The sequence below is a fragment of the Pangasianodon hypophthalmus genome, chromosome 21 (genome assembly GCF_027358585.1).
Source record: "Pangasianodon hypophthalmus isolate fPanHyp1 chromosome 21, fPanHyp1.pri, whole genome shotgun sequence".
Taxonomy (NCBI): Eukaryota; Metazoa; Chordata; class Actinopteri; order Siluriformes; family Pangasiidae; genus Pangasianodon; species Pangasianodon hypophthalmus.
In genome coordinates this window covers 11,532,672-11,554,626 of record NC_069730.1, presented here as the reverse complement: position 1 = coordinate 11,554,626, position 21,955 = coordinate 11,532,672, and the positions used below count along the sequence as shown (strand labels likewise).

The 21,955-nt window shown below is 40.9% G+C and overlaps 1 protein-coding gene and 1 long non-coding RNA gene across 3 annotated transcripts; one reads left to right on the top strand and one right to left on the bottom strand.

The window, feature by feature from the left end:
• Positions 1 to 289: 289 nt before the first annotated feature.
• Positions 290 to 18,358, bottom strand: LOC113533220 (guanylate-binding protein 1). 2 transcript variants are annotated; one of them, XM_026925192.3, is made up of 11 exons: positions 18,220 to 18,358; positions 10,729 to 10,925; positions 10,296 to 10,423; positions 9,413 to 9,522; positions 7,791 to 8,008; positions 7,231 to 7,473; positions 6,971 to 7,119; positions 5,981 to 6,112; positions 3,522 to 3,734; positions 2,359 to 2,461; positions 290 to 1,455 (listed from the first exon to the last, which is right to left on the bottom strand). In XM_026925192.3, the coding sequence occupies exons 2-11, from the start codon at positions 10,910 to 10,912 to the stop codon at positions 1,058 to 1,060; spliced, it is 1,878 nt and encodes a 625-aa protein (XP_026780993.1). In that variant the 5' UTR covers positions 10,913 to 10,925; positions 18,220 to 18,358; the 3' UTR covers positions 290 to 1,057. The 2 variants fall into 2 exon arrangements, with proteins under 2 accessions (XP_026780993.1, XP_053083698.1); XM_053227723.1 differs by lacking the exon at positions 18,220 to 18,358 and adding an exon at positions 17,226 to 17,376.
• LOC128317153 (uncharacterized) lies at positions 17,316 to 20,625 on the top strand. The gene is made up of 3 exons (XR_008300687.1): positions 17,316 to 17,437; positions 20,080 to 20,155; positions 20,274 to 20,625. It is a non-coding gene; the product is annotated as an uncharacterized LOC128317153 (long non-coding RNA).
• Positions 20,626 to 21,955: the final 1,330 nt, after the last annotated feature.

Sequence of the window (21,955 nt, the reverse complement as noted above, 5' to 3'; positions counted from 1 at the left end):
ATATATATATATTTATTTATTTTGTAATTAATGCTTGGCACACTGGCCTTGAAATATTATTTAAACTATAAGTCATCTTTATTTGAAGCATTCAGTGATTTTCAGCCCCTAGGTAATTAATAAAACATGATGGGACATGCTGTTATAATAATGAAATAGCGCGACATGAAATATCTACCATCCCGTATTTAATTATTTTCCAATAACAGAACATCCCAAAGTATTCCTCTTATGCCACAGTAGTTTGCCATTGAGACACTTTTTTAAGAATTAAAGAATGACATCATACTTTTTTGTTTATAGTTACATTTACTGTTGTAGAACACAGTGAAACAAGTTAGTTCTTGTGCTCAATTATGGTATAGTTGCTGTAAATAGTGACTAGAATCAAGCTTTCAAAAGTCTTTTGGTATAATATCATTAAAGGTCAATATCAGTTTTAACAATGCACCACATGGCATTATGATTAATAGTTAACTACTCACAACAACTGTGTCAGAAGTGAATGTGGTCCAGCTTGAAAAGCAATCCTTGCCACTACATTGCATTTCACGGTGCAATTCCAGTTACGATGGAAGAGCAATCAAAGCATTGAAAGGACTCGAGATGCAATACAGAAACAGTACTGTTTTTCATTTAGGACATATGCAAAACTTCACTTCACTGCTCTTACATCACTTAGTCGCTTTATTGAAAAACAATCTGCAGGTATAAGAAGACATGAATGCTGACTTCATGTCAGAAGTGAATGTTACATTGTAGTTACATTGTATTTCACCTTCATGAGTTCCACATCGAGGCTTAGAGGTTCATTGTTTCTTCATTCCTACTGCACTCTAGAATGCTTAAATCATCAAGATTCTCCAGAATTCATAATGATACATGATAAAAATGATAATGAATAAAAATACTTTCAGCTCACGCCAGGACCTGGGAGTCATTGAATTTCTTAAGATCTAATTAATATATAATTTTAACTAATAAAATTTCATATTCTTTCACTGGCGCAATTGCTTTTCACTCTGGCATGGAAATATCTCCATAAATTACAAGTTAATTATGGGCGTACCAGGGTTTTCATCATCATTTTATAATGAAGGATTGTGGAGAACACATCTTTGGCAGTGTCTACGAGTGGCATGATATAATCTTTAAAAATACTGCCAGATTGTTTATCCTTTTCTTTTTTAAGTTGCTCAATCTCCAGCCCCATCAGCTTGGCTCTCTCTTCAAACCCATTCTGCAAGAGTTGTTTCTGTTCATTCAGTTTGCTCTCCAGCGCTATGTCCAGCTCCTGCTGCTGCTGCAACTTTTCCTCCTCAAACTTCCTCATCACCTGCTCTAGCCGTTGCTCATGGTGCACTTTTTCCTCATGCATTAGTTTTTCCAGCTCCATCTTTTTCTCCTGTTCTACTTTACACTGCTGCTGTAACAGAGCTGCTTGTTCTTTCTCCTCTGTGCATCATCATGAAAGGATAAAGAAAGAGAAAGACAAAGTAAGGAAGTGAAAATTTAGAAGAACTCATGATTTTAAATCAGTGTCCTGTTTTCGCACATCGATGTAGTGAAACTACGATAGCCAGCACGCAATGTGCAAATCCGTAATTCATCCATTGGTAATCCCTACTCTGATCAACCAATCTGGGCCTCTGACAAGAAAAGTGAGCCATGCTTGCCAGCAAATGCTTGTCCTCACCCATGTAACTGTTAGTAAGATGGCTAGTAAAGTTGCTAACACAAAGGTAGATAATCATGTAACATTGCTATCTAACATTATAGTAGCTACTTGTGTTGTTGCTAACTTCAGTTATTTGGGTCAGTGTAATTTTGAAAGACCTATAGTTGCTCTCTGCTGGCCTCCTGTTGCTCTTCTTGCTGGGGCAGTTCTTCTTCTGTATATTCTGGCTCAAGCATTTATGGTTGGATGTCACTATGTGTAACAGTAACTCAAAAAAATCTTCATCCATTGATTGCTTATTAGCAGTAGAGAGCTAGATATCTGGCTTCCCTTAACATTATCTAGTGAGCACCACCCTCCATTCTCCCCTACCCAAATATCCACAGATTAACCATTGTAGTCTTTCTAATTTCATGTTCACCTCCAAGATACATATTCCAGAGGGCCTTTTCCAGTATTCAAACCAGGAAGTCTCGCTATAGACCCCGCTGTGTTATTGACGTAAGATGTGAGTAAGCATGTTTCTAATAAATTTATTGATTTTTAATTTTTTTTATTTTGGTGTCCCTTTATGTAGTTGGGTAATATCAATTACAATTTCTTTCCTATAATATTAATATATTAATAATGTGATATTTTAATATATCACGCTATCAGTGATATGGTTATGCCCAGCTTACCTTGAATCTTTTTCTCACTTTCAGTCAGTTGTTCATCAGTCTGGAGAATTACTTTTGCCTCAGTACTTTTTGCATTCAGAAACTGCTGCAACACCTCCTCAGCCTTCAGCGAGAAAACACGCCCATGCACACACACACACACACACACACACACACACACATACAGAGAGAGAGAGATAGACAGAGAGTGAGAGAGAGAAAGAGAGAGAGAGAGAGAGAGAAAGAAACACAGAGACACACACAGTAATGGAGGCCTGTATTAGTGAGGAACTGGAGCCCTCTTTTGACTTTGGGTTTTTTTTTTGCTGCCACTGCTGTGGAGGTGGCAGAAAAAAAAAAAAAAAAAAATATATATATATATATATATATATATATATATATATATATATATATATATATCACACTCACCTGCACATTCATGCAGTTATCTATTCAGCCAATCATGTGGCAGCAGTGCAATGCATAATGTCATGTACATACAGGTCAAGAGCTTCAGGAAGTTCACATCAAACAGAATTAAGAAAAGTGTGATCTCTGTGACTTTGATCATGGCATGGTTGTTGGTACCAGATGGGCTGGACTATTTCAGTATTTCAGAAACTGATGATCTCCTGGGATTGGTTCAAGCTGCCAGGAAGGATATAGTAACTCATATATTCATTCTTTACAACTGTGGTGAGCCTAAAAGTATCTCTACATGCACAAAACATGGAACCTTGAGATGCATGGGCTACAGCAGAAGACCACATTGGGTTCCACTCCTGTCATCCAAGAACAGAAATCTGAGACTGTCATGGGCACAGGCTCACCCAAACCGGAAAGATGAAGATTAGAAAAAAATCATCTGGTCTTTTTCCAGTGTTCAACTGTCCAGTTTCGGGGAGTCTGTGCAAATGATACCATGGAACGGTTAAAGTCACAGAGATCGCATTTTTCCCCATTCTGATGTGAACATTAACTGAAGCTGCTGACCTGTATCTGCATGATTTTATGCATTGTGCTGCTGCATGATTGGCTGATAGGATAACTGCATAAATTATATATATATATATGTATATATATATATAGAGAGAGAGAGAGAGAGAGATAGATAGATAGATAGATAGATAGATAGATAGATAGATAGATAGATAGATAGATATGTTTAAGTCTGTGTTTCTTACCTGGATTCCCTTGTTGGGCTGGCCGTGGTACTGGGCAATGACGTTGTCTCTGTGTGTGCAATACAGCTTATATCCTCCAGGTTTTGCATACTCCCTCTGCTGCATACGCACATTCATCTCCTCATATAGATCAGACAGAATCTTCTGGCACTTCTGTTCTGATACCTCCATGTTCTGAGCAAGTAGCTCAGCATAATGCTTATCTACTGCCTCCTGAAATCACAGTAAATACAAACACATTCAGAAATGCAATAATCAAAAATGTACTGGGCAAATAAAGTTTGGTATTCTAGACATATTGGCCTGATTTTATAATAATAATAATAATAATAATAATAATAATCATAGATAAACTGGTCTTCTACCTTGCATTCAACTACTGAAGTCATATTCACACCCAGAGAGTAGTACATATGGTTATGTTGGCTTCATAAAGTCGTAACTCATCCCACACCATTTGTGCTACGGGCATGAATGAGGGCTCAAATTGACCGGCTTATTGGGGAGAGGTGTGCTATGAATTTTATAAGCAATCAGACTTATAATGTTCAGAGGACAAAAAATCTGACAAAAAAAATACAGTGACGGAATGTTCGTGAATTTCAACTGTCAAATATTCTAATTTACACACACACAGGACCATAAGATCATGAAACTGAGTGTAATCACAGAAACATTGGTACAGAGACATATGACACAGCAAAATGCTTGGCCCACTGAGGAAAACTGCATTATTATTGTTATTAGTGACGTCACATTATTAGTGATGTTATTATTTTAGTGATGTCACATGCATGTCACGTGCACTTTAGCCCCCAAAATAAGTGGAATCACAAAACTAACGCAACATAGACATGTGATACATCAAAATGCTTAGTTCAATGAGGAGAATTGCATTGTGGGTATTCTAATTACATCACATGCATGTCACCCATTAAACTGAGTGTAATCACAAAAATACTGGTATATTGACATATGATATATAAAAATGCTTGGCCGACTGAGGAGAATTGCAGTATGGATATCTTAGTGACGTCACGTGCACATTAACCCGCAAAATAAGTGGAATCACAAAACTAAAGCAACATAGACATGTGATACATCAAACCCCTCAGTTCAATGAGGACAACTGCATTATGGGTATTCTAATGATGTCACTTGTGCGTCACATGCGCATCACATGCACATCACGTGCACATCACCCATTAAACTGAGTGTAATCACAAAACTCCTGGTACATAGACATATGACATATCAAAACACTTGGCTGACTGAGGAGAATTGTGTTAACCCCCAAAATAAGTGTAATCACAAAACTACCTCAACATAGACATATGATACATCTAAATGCTTGGTTCAATGAGGAGAATTGCATTATGGGTATTCTAATGATATCAAACTGATATTAAACTGAGTGTAATCACAAAACTATTGATACATAGACATGACATATCAAAACGCTTGGCCCACTAAGTAGAATTGTGTCATGTGTGTTCTGGTGACATTGCATGCGTGTCACATGCACTTGGTCCATTAAACACAGCTACCAATATAGGTCTTATTAGTTATGCTTCCACAAACACGTACACACACATGTAGCTCCCCCCTACTGACCGGCGTGTGCAGCTGCATGTCGGCGTCGAATTTTGCATGGGCAAGCACCACTCCCCAAATGTAAATTTTAGTTATTATTATTATTCTGAGACCCAGAATTTCTAAACACTACTCCTCCTAGAGTTTCAAGCTTCATGCACCAAACTCACCACAGACCTTCAGCCTGTTCTGACTTAGTGTGCCAACTGTCAAAACTCTCACACACATCTGTGTACACAAGGCCTGAAGCCCCTTTTCTCTCCCTCTCACTCTGTCAGTGTACCTGTAAAAGAGACTCTCTCTTCATCCATCTCTCTATCAATCTATCAGTAGCTCTCTCTCTCTCACCCTCACTCTCTCTCTCCATTTTTTCTATCAATCTCTCTGTATCACTCTCTCACTCCATCTGTCTTTCAAACACTAAAACTGTCTCTATCTCTCTACATATCAGTCTGTCTCTACATTTATCTTTCAACCATTCTCTCCATCTATCTATTTACTAGTAACAATCTATCTATTTCTTTCTATCAATCTACCTGTATCACTCTCTCACTCTTTCTGTCTTTCTAGTAATAACGCTCTCTATCCATCTATCTACTTGTATCACTCTCTCACTCCATCTGTCTTTCTACATGTATCACTATATTTATCATCTTTGTACAAGTAACTGTAACAAGTAACTTCAAACTATCTTATGAAACTGTTTCACACTTTCAGACTGGCTTTGTCAAGCCAACATCAAAGTTTGTCATGATGAACTTTACCTATCTAGTTAAAACATATTTCTCTCAAAGTGTTCTATTACTTACCTGAGCTCAGAAATGTGTGTGTGTGTGTGTGTATGTGTGTGTGTGAACAAAACGCACCATCAGTTTCTTGAAGTATTCGCCTTCTTCATCTTTAAAGGAGCGCTTCATAAACTCATTGTTGGCCATTTTGCTTATCTTTTGGTGTTCAGCAGAAATTACACTCAAACTGACTGGAAACGAACTCTTCACCTGCATTAACATTTGAATTAGGATTAGATTTTGTGTCTATTTTACAAAAACCCATATTTTTTACATATACATACATACATACATACAATTTTATATATATATATATATATATATATATATATATATATATATATATATATATATATATATATATATATATATTACATGCTGATCTCCTGGAAATTTCAGTTGCACAGCTATTAATGTCAAAGGTGTGTGTGTAACACAATGCACTGTGTCTCTAACTGTATCTGTTTAGTATCTGAATCTGTAAATATGATTTAAAGCCAAAGTGGGCAAAAATCGAAAGTCTTTTTTTTAATTAAATATGAACCATACCACTATGTGCACTGGTAACAGTGAAAAAAACAGAGGTAGAAATGGCAGCACTGTCAGCATGATGTGTGAATTCTGGCTCTGACAGTTCCTCAACCACAGTTACTCAACTCACGCAAATTCGTAATTAGTTTCAACTATAGATTCATGCGAGACTGCAATGTTTATTTTTATTTGTACCTGTTCCCAGTACTTTTTAATGAATTAAGTTAAAATAAACTAGTAGCCTAATTAAAACCACAATGACTCAGACCAGCCAGTTACTAACGGTGCTGCAAATGCAGTGTCATATGTTCAGGTTAAAGAATGTGGTCTGTTTGTCCCACAAGCTTCACATGTGACAGTTTGCTAGCACTCACATGAAAGAAAAATCTCCCTCTTGCACAGCTTTTTTATTGCATCACCAATCCCCCAAGGCACACAGCTTTCTTTAAGAAAAGTGCCTCCTATTCATATCTGTATTCATATTTCGTTATGAATACAGATATGAATGTTGTGTGTGTGTGTGTTAATGTTTGTAACCTGTTCCATCTCGCTCTGGTACAGCTTAAGCCCCTCCTGCACAGCTGCCTCATTTTCTATCCTTGCCATTACAACCACAGCATTCTCCAGACAAGGGACTTTTCCACTAGAGATCGTTTCCACATACGACTGCACTAGGTGACCAAACACTGTCAACACACACACGTGCACAAAGTTACAGCACAGAGAGTAACAGATCTATGTATCGAAATGTTTTATAGAGAAAAATAATATTAAGGGAGAAATAATGTAGTGCTCACTCCTCCCTGTGACTCTGTATCCTCCTTTAACTGTTTTAACTTTGCTTGCAGCAAAGACGTAGTCACAGAAACGCTGTGTGACATTCAGAAATTTGGGCCAAATTTCACTCTCATCCAGGCTCTCGAGCTGGACCATTTTGTCCTGGGAGGCAGGAAACGGGAAAACAAAGCACTTGCGTGTTGGAAAATAGTTTCGAATACACTGCCTCGGAAGATTGTAGTTCATGTCCTTCTTATTAAGACCTGCAGTGCAGAAGAAAAAATTTTTTGTACTATTGATGTCAATAACTAAATCAAATAAGAGTTTAGGGCAGCTTTTCACATCCCAGTGAAAAAGTTACTTTTACAGAACAATACACTTACACAATTCAAAATGCAATAAAATGCTCATCTGTGTAATATTGCAATTGAAATACTGTTGTCCTACTATTTAAAGTAGGCATTATATATATATATATATATATATATATATATATATATATATATATATATATATGTGTGTGTGTGTGTGTGTGTGTGTATATGTATGTATGTATATATATCAGAAATGACATTTATACCTTTCTTCAGCTGTAGGGCAAAATCCAGGTACTCATCTTCAGTTACTTGACCCTTTTTCTCAATCACCAGCTCCAGTGAAAAATCACGCACTGTCCAGATAAAGTTAGGAAAAAACTGCACGAACTGAGAGTCTTCTTCCTCCTCCTCCTCTGCAACCTCAGCTGCTCTGGATGCAGGTGATTTGATCTTGATCTGCTCTGCAAGCTCAGTGACATAGCTGCAGCATGCTAAGGAATCACGACTGAATGAGAAATAACAGTCATGGGAAAAAGAAAGTGCACCCTCCTTCAATTCTATGTTTTTATTCGTCAGGGTATAAATCACAATTGTGTGAGCCTCATCAATAAATAAACAAATAACCTGGGGTGAAACAAAAAAACACAACAGATTTCAATATGTAGTCACTTTTCACAAAAAATAAACCACCATTCAGAAACAAGGTGGTAAAAAAGGGAAGGGTTATAAGCCTATCTCCAAGCAATTTGAAATTCACCATTCTATAGTGAGAAGGATTGTTTCCAAATGAAGCAGCCAAGGAGTGGTCGTTCCAGCAAACTCAGTCCAAGGTCAGACCATTTAATGCTCAGAGAAAAAAAAAGCTACATCACGTGACCTACAGGCCTCTGTAAGCAAAGTAAATGTTTTTGTTAATGTCAGCACAATCAGAAAAAGACCAAACAATTATGGCTTTCATCAAAGAGTGGATAGGAAAAAGCCCCTTCTCTCCAAAAATTTTGCAAAATTGCATCTCAACAAACGTGATAAGTTTTGGAAAAATATCCTTTGGACTTTTGAGTCCAAGGTGGAGATGTTTGGTCATCACACACACACAGCGTATCACCAAAAACACCACGTACCAACTAGTGGTGGAGGGGTGATGATTTGAGCTTGTTTTGCAGCCACAGGACCTGAGAAACCTGCAGTCAACGACGTTGAATTCTACTTTGTACCAGAATATTCTTGAGACAAATGTGAGGCCATCTGTCCAGCACCTTAAGCTGGGCCAAAATTGGGTCATGCAACATCACAATGATCACAAGCACACCAGCAAAACAACATCTGAATGGCTAAAGTTGAAAAAAGTTCAAAGTCTTGTAATGGTCCATGTCCAGGCTTCAAGCCCACTGAGATGCCATGGAGAGCTCCTAAGAGATCTGTGAATAAACAAATGCCCTCAAACATCAATGAACTGAAGCAATGTTGTAAAGAAGAATGAGCCAAAATTTCACCAAAACGATGGGAGAGACTTAATCTCCTACAGAAAATGTTTACTTCAAGTTAATGTTGCTAAGGTGATTCTGCATGTTACTGAATTATAGGGTGTACATTTTTCCCACCTGGTTTCTGAATGTTGGTTTACTTTTTGGGGAAAAATGACTACATATTGAAATCTGATGTGTTTTTTTTTTTTTTTTTTTGCTGGAATCTGAGGTTATATGTTTGTTTATAGAAGCTGGTGAGGACCACACAGTTGTTATTTTGGCCCTGATACATAAAACATAGGATTGAAGGAAGGTGTATGTTCTTTTCCCCATGACTGTATCTGTGGGTCTTTAGTATTGACTAAATGACTATTTCTATTTATGTTTGTGTTGTTGTTATGTTTTACAAGGAAGGATACTGTAGTTTTTCCACTGCTGTGTTGTCAATGGTCCCACGGCTGTTGTAGACCAGAGTGCTACTCAGAAGAACAGCCAGACAGAAGATCCAAGCGTCATTTTTAGAGTCTCCCTAAAACAATATAAACATTATACACTACAGTTATGTATACTTAGATGTGTACTACAGAATATTATACTCAACCACACTAATCACTGGGGCCTAACTCTTTGGACAGAGTAAAACCTAACTACAGATACTACTACTACTTACTTTACTTATAGACACCAATATGGTAGTATATTTACATAAAAATACAAAAATTAGTTTTGAAGATATTCTTATTTTAATTTTATAGCTCATCACTTTTAGGAAAATTATTAAAAAATATTTAGTGACACATTCCTGTAATAGTCTTATGTTCATCCAATTAAATCCTCTCTAGAATGCATATGTCCCTCCCCCGGGGGCGGGTCTGGCTTTATTATTTATCTAGCTTATTATCAGTAAACATGGTTCCTCAGTATCTTTTTGGCTGTATGCATGAATCAACTTTAAAAATTTAATTACAAAGATATGATCTTTTTTAGTGCTTACAAAACTTTTTTTTTTTTTTGTTTTTTTTTTTTTTTTTACAAAACTGTTTGCTGTTTCCAGTGTCTCAAATAAATGTTTTTTTCTGACCTGAATCCTTGGGTGTAAACAAGGTAGGCAACAATAAATGAAATACCCTGAATGCAGGTCATCCAGCATGTCATTATTACAGAAAGGTTTTTAAAATATACCACCAATGAAATTTGGACTCCAAATTGTGTTTTTTAATTTGAAAATATGCAAATGTAATGTAACTATACATATTTACAATAAAGAAAGCTGGAAGTACTATGTTGCACTTGAGTCCTCACCTTGTCAACGTCCCCCAGTCCCTCAGTGTCCAGCAGCACCAGAGTGTGTCCTGTTTTATGGGGGTGTGGCACACACCACATCCAAATACCTTTAGTCTTCGACTCAATGGTGCTGCCCAGAGCAAAGCCTGAAAACATCCACAGTAGTCACATTCACTATTATTTGAGAACCAAATAAAGTTAGGTATTCTAGACATTTTAGGCTGACAGAAGTGTTCACATTTTGCTCATTAAGCAACTTTCGTGTACACACTTTACTGGTCCAAGACAGTTACAAATTCTATAAAATTTGTGTTTTTTGATCAAATTAAGTCACAAAACTGTATTTGGGTAATGGTCTTATCTGTCCAATTCTGCAAGATAGTATTACCAAGGCCATCACAATTTGGCCAAATTGCAAAGTAGAGAAAATGTCTTTAAAAACAAAACTCACCTGTTTGTTTTCCTGCCAGGCGGTTCATAAGGTAAGACTTTCCTGTGCGATAGAGTCCCACCACAGACACCACCACCACCGGCTGATTATTCCTGGACAGGAACTCAATGGCTCCGTCACTCACACTCAGTGAGCCATTCACATTTTCCACCAAACAAATAGGCTCTGGCATTGGACTGCACATAGTTCTCTCCAGTCTATAGGTTCAAAATGAAACCTCTTTTAATTGCAAGTGCACAAAATAGTCAACTAACATTTTCTTATGGTTCATATATTTTATGCCACAGCGCTGCTGAATTCTCGATAATAGTGCTGGCTGCAAGACATCTCACAGGTTTACATTTATGTGCTTGTTGTAATATGTTATTATTTCTATAGTAAGGGCTCATTCACATGTGGCCCTCAGCAAGTAGTTAGACACTGCTACACTAACTCATAGATTCACTGTAAGCAAGCAGGACCAAATACTTTCAAATTATTGGAATGTTTTAACAGTTTATTAATTGTATAATGTTCTTAAAACTCAGTTAACTGAGTTCTTAAAACTCAGTTAACAAAATGTTGTATAAAATCAGCACTGAATCATAAAACCGGGGTACTCGTTCCCCGCTTAAGCCATGCAATATCCCAAAATAGAGAAGACAGTCGTGCTACAGGAGTAGCAACCAACCCCAAATAAATAAACAAATTATAACCTGATTAGAAAAATAAAAAAACTTTGGAACATGCTGTAACTAATCACACCATCCAATTTGTTTGTTCATCTTTTCGTGCTGGAGAGATTTGTGAAAAACCTGTTCCCCTTCAGGAACTCGAGCTGTGTCAAAACGCTATGGGAACGCTATGGGAACGTCATGGGGGAGGCCTTTCTCGTGACCACGCTCTGAATCACGCGTGTAACCAGTCCAATGGATGGGCGAGACATCACGGGCGGGGTGACGTAGCGACCAGGAATCTTAAAAGCGCATGCGGTGGATACATCGGCAGCTTTTTTTCATTCAGCACTCACTCTGTGTGTCAGTCTTTTTTTGTTGTTTGTCTTTCACCCCGGCATGCCTAAAGCTAGCGAAAAGACAAAACATAAGGGCAAGAGCAGGCAGCGTTTTAGGCTGTGTGTTTCTCCCTGCCTGCGCTATATTATGGGTGGGGATACACACGGTATGTGCATTGTCTGCTTGGGAGCGGCCCGCATTGCGAGCGTTTGCCACTGCGTGTGTGTCGCTCCCGGAAGGCTCTCTTTGAGGAGGGAGCCTTCACCAGCATTTCTCACGGTGCTGGCCCCGCTTCTACCGAGGCAGAGCGGCGGCACACTCGTGTGGATCGCAAATGGATTTGGTGGAGGGAATGGAGATGGGCAAGCCCCTATCTTCTTCCTCACCCACCAGATCCATTGCCCGCACTCTGGGACCGGAAGCCCGCTTTGCGGTTTATTCCCCCTGGGGAGAGGGCTGGATGCTCCTCCTGTCTTCCTCCGAGGAGGTTGACGTGGAGGGCGTCGATGAGGATTCGCCCCCTCAATCTCCCCAGTATGAGAAGCTGTTGGAGGTGGTTACTCATGCTGTGGCCCAGCTGAACATCAACTGGCCTGCCAAGAAATGGGCTGAACCACAGAAAAGCAGGCTGGATGAGCGCTTTCTGCGCCACCTAAACGCCGGAGCCTACCTTTCTTCCCCGACCTCCACACTGAGGTGTCGAGGTCATGGGGGAGGCCTTTCTCGGCCCGTATCTTCAGTCATTATGCTAATGTGGCAGGGCCGAGTGACCATAGTTACAGGGCGATGCCCCGGGTTGAACAGATGCTGGCTAGCTATCTGTCCCCTGGCACGGCATCGTCCCTGAAGGCTCCGGCATTGCACTCCAAGCCGCTGTGGACCACCTCAGTGCTGGTGGGCAAGGGGTACACGGCAGCAGGCCAGGCTGGCTCTTGCCTGCACACCATGGTGGTGTTGCAGGCTTACCAAGCCGTTCTGCTGAAAGAGCTAGACGAGGGCGGGGAGATTAAGTCTGAGGATGTCACTGAGCTCAGACGAACCACTGATTTGTTTCTCCGTGCCACCAAGGAGACCTCCCGCGCTATCGGCAGGTCCATGGCAGCACTGGTGGCGGCAGAGAGGCATCTGTGGTTGACCCTGTCCGATATGAAAGATGACCAGACGCTTGCGCCTTCTGGCCTGTTCGGCGACGCTGTCAATGCCGTCATCGACAGGTACCAGGAGGCCCGTACACAAGCGGCGGCGTTTCAGCGGTTCCTCCTTCGCCGCTCTCTAGCTCTTGGGGCTGCCAGGCGGGATCAGCCCCCTCTGTGTTCGAGCTCCTCACACCGGGAGGTGCAGAGAAAGAGTGTCGCCTCCCGTGCTCCCCCGCGTCGGGAACAGGAGCCCCAGCAATGCTCTAAGCCAGGGTCTTCTAGGGCAAAGCCGGATCTGCGGACCGTTCTGCGGTCTAAGAAGACCTCGGCCAGGAAGTCCTGATGCTTGTGGCCCAGGACTTCTGAGGGCAGACCCCTCTGGGGAAGAGTGGTGTACACCTCATCACACGGTGCCCGTCTCTCCTCAGTGCCCTCAGGAGATCGGTCTGCCAACCCTGCCACCCATGGCGCTTCGGGGCGCAGCGGTCTCCGGGGAGCACTTCTCTCAGTTTCCGCCCGGGAACGTAGCGGTACTGGGAGGCTCGCTACCTCTTCGGAGGTTTCCAGAGCAGCTAGTTCGGCCGTCCCCTGCCGGTCCACCGCTTCAGGGCGCCAAGCTAGCCGCTCTCATTACACCAGAGGTCAGTCTCGAGAGACTGATTCCCTTAGTGGACTATTTGGCAGCGTGGGAACTTCTGCCAAATGTATCTCAATGGGTCCTGCATACTATAGAGAGAGGCCACCGAATCCAATCCGGTTCTCCACCGCCTCGTTTCTGCAGGGTTCTTCCCACTCTGGTGGGCCCCGAGCAGGCTCTGGTAATGAAACAAGAAGTAAACACTCTCCTGAGGAAGGGGGCCATCGAGGTGGTCCCTCCTCACGACAGAGAGTCTGGGTTCTACAGCTGATACGTCATCGTTCCAATGAAGGATGGAGGGTTGCGTCCCATTTTAGAATTGCGTCATTTGAACCGCTCAGTCATGCCACTGAAGTTCAGGATGCTCACAATCAATCAAGTTGTGTCTCAGATCAGGTCCGAGGACTGGTTTGTCACGATCGATCTAAAAGACGCATACTTCCATATCTCCATCCTTCCCCAACACAGGAAGTTACTGAGGTTTGTTTTCGGGTCGAAGCTTACCAGTATCGGATTCTTCTGTTCGGCCTGGCACTGTCACCCCACACTCTCATGAAGTCTGTGGATGCTGCTCTGGCTCCTCTGCGACTCCAGGAATTCAGTATCCGCATACTGAATTATATTGACAATTGGTTGATATTAGCTCAATCGGAGCAGGCGGCGGTTCGGCATCGAGATGTCGTTCTCAACCACATGAAAGAGCTGGGGTTAAGACTAAACACCAAGAAAAGTGTGCTTTGGGCGTGGTGTGGGATTCGACCACGATACAGGCACGTCTGCTGGAGCTGCTGGCCGTGTTTCTAGCATTGAAACACTTTCTCCCGGACCTAAGAGATTGCCTTGTGTTGGTTGCGCACCGACAACACAGCGGTGGTCTCTTACGTCAACTACCAGGGAGGTCTGCGTTCGTGCCCCCTTTACAGGCTGGCGCACCAGATCCTTGTGTGGTCCCAGGGGAAACTCCTCCTGTTGAGAGCAGTTTACATCCCTGGACATCTCAGTATGGGAACAGACATTCTGTCGAGGCAGGGGCCGAGGCCCGGGGAACAGAGGCTTCACCCCGAGGTGGTGAAGCAGATATGGAGAGTGTTTGGCCAGGCTCAGGTGGATCTGTTTGTGACTCAGGAGATATCGCACTGTCCCCTCTGGTACTCTCTGACTCATCCAGCTCCTCTCGGACTGGATACAATGGTACAGACTTGGCCAAGGCTTCGTCTGTCCACCCTTCCCCCGATTGCTCTGCTCCTGGGAGTTCTGGAGAGAGTGCGCCGGGGCGGGGTCCGTCTGTTGTTAGAAGCTCCGTTCTGGCCGGGCCGAGTATGGTTCTCAGACCTGATTTCCCTTCTCGACGGCCCTCCATGGGAGATCCCCGTCAGGAGGGAGATCCCCGTCAGGAGGGACCTCCTCTCACAGGCGGGCTTCCACCCCCTCCCGGAGTTGTGGAAGCTGTGGGTGTGGCCTCACACAACTCGTAGCTTCCGGTCTCTCAACCGAGGTTGTTGAGACCATTCTCCAATCCAGAGCTCCCTCATTGAGGAAACTGTACGCCTTGAAGTGGAAACTTTTCACTTCTTGGTGTGGAGACCGCCAGCTCGACCCAGTTAACTGCCCAGTTGGTACAGTGCTGGAGTTCCTGCAGGTCCGATTCTCCACAGGGTTGACCCACTCCACCTTGAAGGTCTACGTGGCGGCCGTTGCAGCCTACCGCGCCCCTCTCGGTGGTCGGTCTGTGGGCATTCACCCTCTAGTTACACGTTTCCTCCGCGGTGTGCTGAGACTGAGGCTTCCGGTACGATCTCGTGTCCCTCTGTGGGACCTGGCTGTGGTGCTGGAGGCTCTCTGTAAACCTCCTTTCGAGCCTATAGAGGAGATATCTGATCGTCATCTCACTTTGAAGACATCCTTTCTTCTGGCGATTTCTTCTCTCAAGAGAGTTGGGGATCTACAGGCCCTCTCAGTGGCCCCCTCTTATTTAGACTTTGCGCCCTGTCTGAGATCATCAGCCGGTGGATCGTGGATGCCATCTGTCTGGCCTATGAGTCCTCTGATCTCCCCTCACCCTTGGGGGTCAAGGCTCACTCCACCAGAAGTGTGGCGGCCTCCAAGGCCTTTCTGGCATGTGTCCCTATGCAGGACATCTGCAACGCTGCGGATTGGTCTGTGCCCCTGACTGTCATCAGGTTCTATGGCCTCGACATGTGAGCCACTCTGGGCTCTTTTGTTCTCTCACCCTAGCTGTGCTCTTCCACACTAGGCAGGGATTTGTAAGTCTGGCGGCATGGGCATACTCATTCCCATAGCGTTTCGACGCAGCTCGAGTTCCTGAAGGGGAATGTCTCCAGGTTACGTATGTACCCATGGTTCCCCGAGGGAACGAGACGCTGCGTCTCAGTGCCATACTTCCGGCATCCCTGTGAGCGCTTGCTTCATTCTCCATAGTTACATATGTAACCTGGAGACGTTTTCTGCTGTATAGCTAAAAAAAAACCAAGAAGAAGCAGAAAACTATTTTCTGAAATTTTTTCTTTGTGTGTTCAAAAACTGAAATCTGTGCAGCTGTGTACACTTATCTCTATACTCACTGTTAGCATAGTTTTCAGAGTTTGTGCATGCTACTTCTGTTTTGTGAGAAAACAAGCATGGATACTGTTTATTTTTAACACCAGCTGTAATGGTACCTCTTCTTGCTTCAGAGGCTCTCAGACTGATAAGCATACGGGGTAGCAGAAGATGGCACCACTGAGACAGATGCTCAACAATATTCACTCACTTAAGGATGAATTGCAATACCATGCCATAGTAATCATGGTTACTATGATTTAACAAAATGAAATGAAATAGGGAAAATTAAAACCAGCAAAAATTAATAGCATCTTTATGAGCTCTGCACCATCAGTTAATTACAATAGGATCAGGGCCGTTTCTGAACATTTGTGGGTCTTAAGCGACTGCTTCGTCGAGGGCCACCAATCGTATTATTGTACATGCTAGAATGAACAGAATTAATAATTCATTATTATTGGATGAGGTTTAATAAACAGTTAAACTATAAAATAAAAACAACCGAACAAGTACTATACTGTATATACAATGGATTAATGCTCTAAATTAGGATAAACAAACTTGCTTATTTACTTAATCAATCAATCAATAATTAATTAGAAATAAGATGTATTGAACATTCTCTATACACACACATATATCGTAATTGTTTGAAGATTGGGTTGAGTCATTGCTCTGCTTGGACTGCTCCACATGTGTGTAATGGGCATGTAGTGATCTTTTTTTTAAATTATTTAATATTTTCCGATCCAGGCATATCATGGTTTTTATCATGGTTTAGTTAGATTATTCCTGATGTCCATGTAAGTTTACAGTGTTTTTGAGTGTTCTTACAACTGATATGCCACACATTTGATATTGCCACACAATTGATATGAGTTGATACACCTCACTGATGATATGGGTAAACTTGCACATGATCAAAGAAGTAAAGATGCATCATGTTATGTGGGAAGTATAACATCTGTAATTTAAATAATCAATGAGTAATTTAAATCAGACTAAAAATTGCTCCAGCTCTCTCCTATATGTCTATACCGGTACGGGGAAAATAGATTTTGTGTGAGGTGTCACGGTTCATGGGTTCACCGGTCCCTTCTGGCCGTTTCATGTACTACGGTTGATTAGTCATTGCTTTCAGCTGCCACTTATTACCGGCTCTATTTATACCTCAGCGTTTGTCCTGTCTTTTGTCATTTCGTTGTCTTCATGTTTGTGCTTTTTCAGTTCCGCGGTTGCGCTGCGTGCCTTGAACTCGGGAGGATTACTGTTTCCAGCTGGCTTCCTGGGACTGTCCGTTCTGCTTGTTCTGTATCTGCAACCTCATTAAAGCCTCAGTTTACTCGCTACTGAATCCGCTTCCGTTTTTGCCGTGACATGAGGTAAATAGTTCATTTTCATTTTCTTTCTTAATTTCATCTTGTTTCCAATGCCGCATAAGATTATACATAAGTTCATTAAATTGATAAAACATGAAGTTAAATTTGCACAACTATATTGCTTTAATTGTGTTGCCTTTATATAATATTTTAGCACAAACTTTGTTATAGATTTTTATTTTATGATTTCTACATTATTGATTCAGTACAAAAACAGTTTAGAATTCCAAACAATAGTTTTCCAGCACAAAATTAAATGTTAAAGTAAAATGTTTGTATGTCAGTAAAGAAAGCAGCATATTACATAAGAGACCACTTTTCAGACAAAAAAAAACTGAAAAAAGAACGAAGGCTGCTGGGTTTTGCTGCAAAAATAAGAAGCAAGTGTGCCAAAGTCTCCAGAAGAACTGTGGCTGGTTCTGCAAGATGCTCAGTAAAACTTACAGCTCATTTCCTTATAAAACTGCACAAATTGTACCTGAGACTACTTTTTTTTTTTTTTTTTAGCGAAGGATCGTCACACCAAATATTGCCTTTCATTTATTACTGTTTACTGCTCTTTATAGTATTTTTTTTAATGTACAAACATTTAGTTTCATTATTTTTAAAGGCATCTTTGCTCTACAGCATTTCTTTGCATGTGCCTAAGACTTTTGCACAGTACTGTACAACACACGAGAGAGAGAGAGAGAATCGGTTTGCATGCCATATAATTTATATAATAATAATAATACAGCCTATTTAGAAGGTAAAAATTTACAGTAATCACTCAGACAAAAATTTACCTTATAGGTCAGCTGTCACTTGTTGTAGAGATGCAAACCACAGTGTAGACGAGAGGCAGTCAGCAGGTTTTAAGGCTACGTCCCGCCCAGATTTTCGTGTAGACGCCGTGTATGAGTTCCTGGAAGTCAAGACTTTCCGAGAAATCATGCTGCGTTCCTGCACAATAGACGGGACGCTATCCAACGGGACAGCAGCTTCTGTTCACTGCCGATTAAATGCTGCTCGTATTTGTGTTATCTGACAATGTTTTATGAATTTACCGTCATCATATATTTGAATCATTCTCTCTGAGCTTTGAATGGCACACTTTTATCAGTGTTATTTAATATTAAATGAAGAGAAACCTGCAGTCTGAGTGTTTACTTTCACTTTCACTTGCGTCCTGAGATCTCGGTTTCATACCGGTAATTTCATTACCTTGTAAAGAGATGTTTTCTCTTCTCTTTATAGGCCTCTCTGCACTCTGTAGCCTGGAAATGAAAACACTAAATTTCTCGCAAAAAACAAAAAAAAAAAAAAAAAAAAAAACTCAGGGTTTGCATCTATGTTCTCATAGATTTCATTTAAGGCTTAGAAGACCAACTATTATTTCTAACACACTACAATCAATGTGTATTAACTATTATGTTGACTATAAAACTGGTACACTCTTCAGTCATGCTCAGTTAGTTCAAGATGGTGGATGGTTCAGTCATGCTCAGTTAGTTCCAGATGGTGGACTCTAGAACAATGTAATAAACTGTCTTCAAGTGTTGTCTTCAATTGCATTATGCGCATTATTTTTCCTCTTCACAGTAGATTCAACTTTTGAAGAAAAACAAATGGGTCTATAAAGTTTTTTTTCTTTTTTATTGTTGATTTGAGGCGGCACAACTCCAGGATCCCTGATTCAATCTAGAGCTTGGGTTATTGATTATGCGAAATTCCTGTGCATGTTCTCCCTCTGTCCATGTGGGTTTCTCCCATCGTGCAAAAATAAGTTGACTGGCTATGCTAAACTGCCCCTAGGTGTGAGTGAGTGATTTTGTGAATAAGGGTGTGCACTGTGCTGTGAGATGGACTGGCATCCCATTCAGGGAGTGTCTCTCACTTGCAGTGTTCCCAGGATAGGCTGTAATTTTAGTTGCCTTCTGTGGTCTTCCAGGCCTTTTGGTGTTGCTGAGCTCGCAATCCTTCTTTTTAAGAATGTACCAAATTGTTGATTTGGCCACTACTAACATTTCTCTTATCTCTCTCGTTCATCTGTTTTGTTTTGTTTTTTCAGCCTAATGATGGCCTCCTTCACTTGCATTGACACTTATTTGGATCGCATATTAAGAGTTCCCATGAACAGCTACCAAATGCAAATTCTTAAATATATTAATATAAAAATATCTTTGTTAAATTGAATTAATGCTGACAGTCTACATATCCATTACATCAAAACCACCTGCCTAATATTGTATAGGTCGCCGTTGTGTCACCAAAACAGCTCTGACCCATTGAGGCATGGACTCTACAAGACCTACTGTGGTATCTGGCCCCAAGACATTAGAAGCAGATCCTTTAAGTCCTGTAAGTTGTGAGTTGGGGCCTCCATGGATTGTGGGATGAGCTGGACAAACAAGTCCAGATGCTCGATCAGATTGAGATCTGGGGAATTTAGAGGCCAAGTCAACATCTTGAACTCATGTTCCTCAAACCATTCCTGAACAATTTTTGCAGTGTGGCAGGGCACATTGTCTTTCTGAAAGATGCCACTGCCATTAGGGAATACCATTGGCATGAAGAGGTGTACTTGGTCTACAGCAATGTTTAGGTAGGTTGTACATGTCAAAGTAATAGCCACATTAATGCCAGGACCCAATGTTTCCCAGCAGAATATTGCCCAGAGCATCACACTGCCTCCACCAGCTTGCCTTCTTATAGTGCACCCTGGTGCCATCTCTTCCCCAGGTAAGTGACGCACACGCACTCGGCCGTCTGATGTAAAAGAAAATGTGATTCATCAGAACAGGCCACCTTTTTTCTATTGCTTCATGGTCCAGGTCTGATGTTCATGTGCCCATTATAGGTGGACAGGGGTCAGCATTGGCTACGCAGCCCCATGCACTGTGTCCTGACACCTTTCTATCATAACCAGCATTAACTTTTTCAGCAATTTGTGCTACAGTAATTCTTCTGTGGGATTGGACCAGATGGGCTAGCCTTCTCTCCCCACACGCATTAGTGAGCCTTGGGAGCCCATGACCCTGTTGCCAGTTCACCGGTTGTCCTTCCTTGGACTACTTTTGTTAGGTATTAACCACTGCATACTGGGAACACCCAACACGATCTGCCATTGTATATAATAATACACTATTTGCATTGATAAATGTATACAGAATGTATAGGCCATCTCTATTCATAAAAAAAAAAAAATCAGTAATCTGTCTGACATGCCTGATCATAAAGATATGTTTATTTAGAAGTAGAAAATATATATTCAGACTTGAATTTATATATTCAGAGTTGTAAGTAAATATATATATATATATATATATATATAATGTGTGTGTGTGTGTACTTTAATGTAATTTTGAAAATAATGCATATTATTTTCCAATATATTATATTAGATAGTATAGTTAATTCTTTCTTATCTCATGGGTAACCCTTTTTTCATCACTTTATACTTGACAAAAACTCTTTAGCATTGTCTATACAAAGCATGACTCTAATCGTAATCCTTGTGAGTTCAGATAAAAGCAAGGGTTTCCAAGAAATCATAGCATGCACTCAGCCACAGCAAGTTTGTGCACAACAGACAGGATATCATCTAACATTACAGCAGCCTGTGTTCACAGTAGCCTAATAAAAAGGGCCAAATTAATCATGTTTCTCAAATGAAGCTTGTATTTCTATTTTGTTTGACAATCTTTTATGAGTTCATTTTCATGATATGTTTTCTCTGAACTCTGAACAGCACACTTTGTGTTATCAGTGTTATTTAATATTAAACCAGGAGTACCCTGCAGTCTGTATGTGTTTTTTTTTTTTTTTTACTTTCACATGTGTCAACAGTCCACAGAGGGAACATTCCCTGATTCCATGGCATTCATTTCACTACCTCGTAAAGATTGATATGTGACTTATCTGTGATTTATAATCATCTCTGCAGTCTGTAGTCTGTGAAAAGCTCCCAAGATATAGAAAAGAAAAGATCCCAAAAATAAACCAACTTCCTGAGATGACATAAGGAAGAAATCTTGAGAGGAATCAGACTCAAAAGCTCAGCCTCTTCTAGGTGACACTGGGTAATAGCATTATTAGTCATTACTCTTCCACAACTGTATGCGATAAAGTCTAACAATACTTTTTATCTCAAAAAAGGGGTTGCATCAGTGTTAGACAAAAAACCACTACAGTCAATGTATATTAACTGTGAAGTCAGCTATGAAACTTGCACACCATTTGGAATAATATCGGTTATCTTTCAGACTTTGAACTGTAGAACAAAGTAATAAAAAGTCTTCGTGCTTCTACAGAAAAATCTGCATTATGTGCATTACTTTTCCGTCTTCGTATTAGATTCAGCTTATGAACGAAAACAAATCAGTCTAATAAGAAAAATACATTCTTTTAAATCCATGTTTTTCTGTTTTAATGGTGCTTTGAGTGAGCACAGCTCCAGAATACCTAGTAAAACTCGGGTTACCTTTTGTGTGGAGTTTCTGTGCATGTTTTCCCTGTGTCCACATGGGTTTCTTCTAGGTT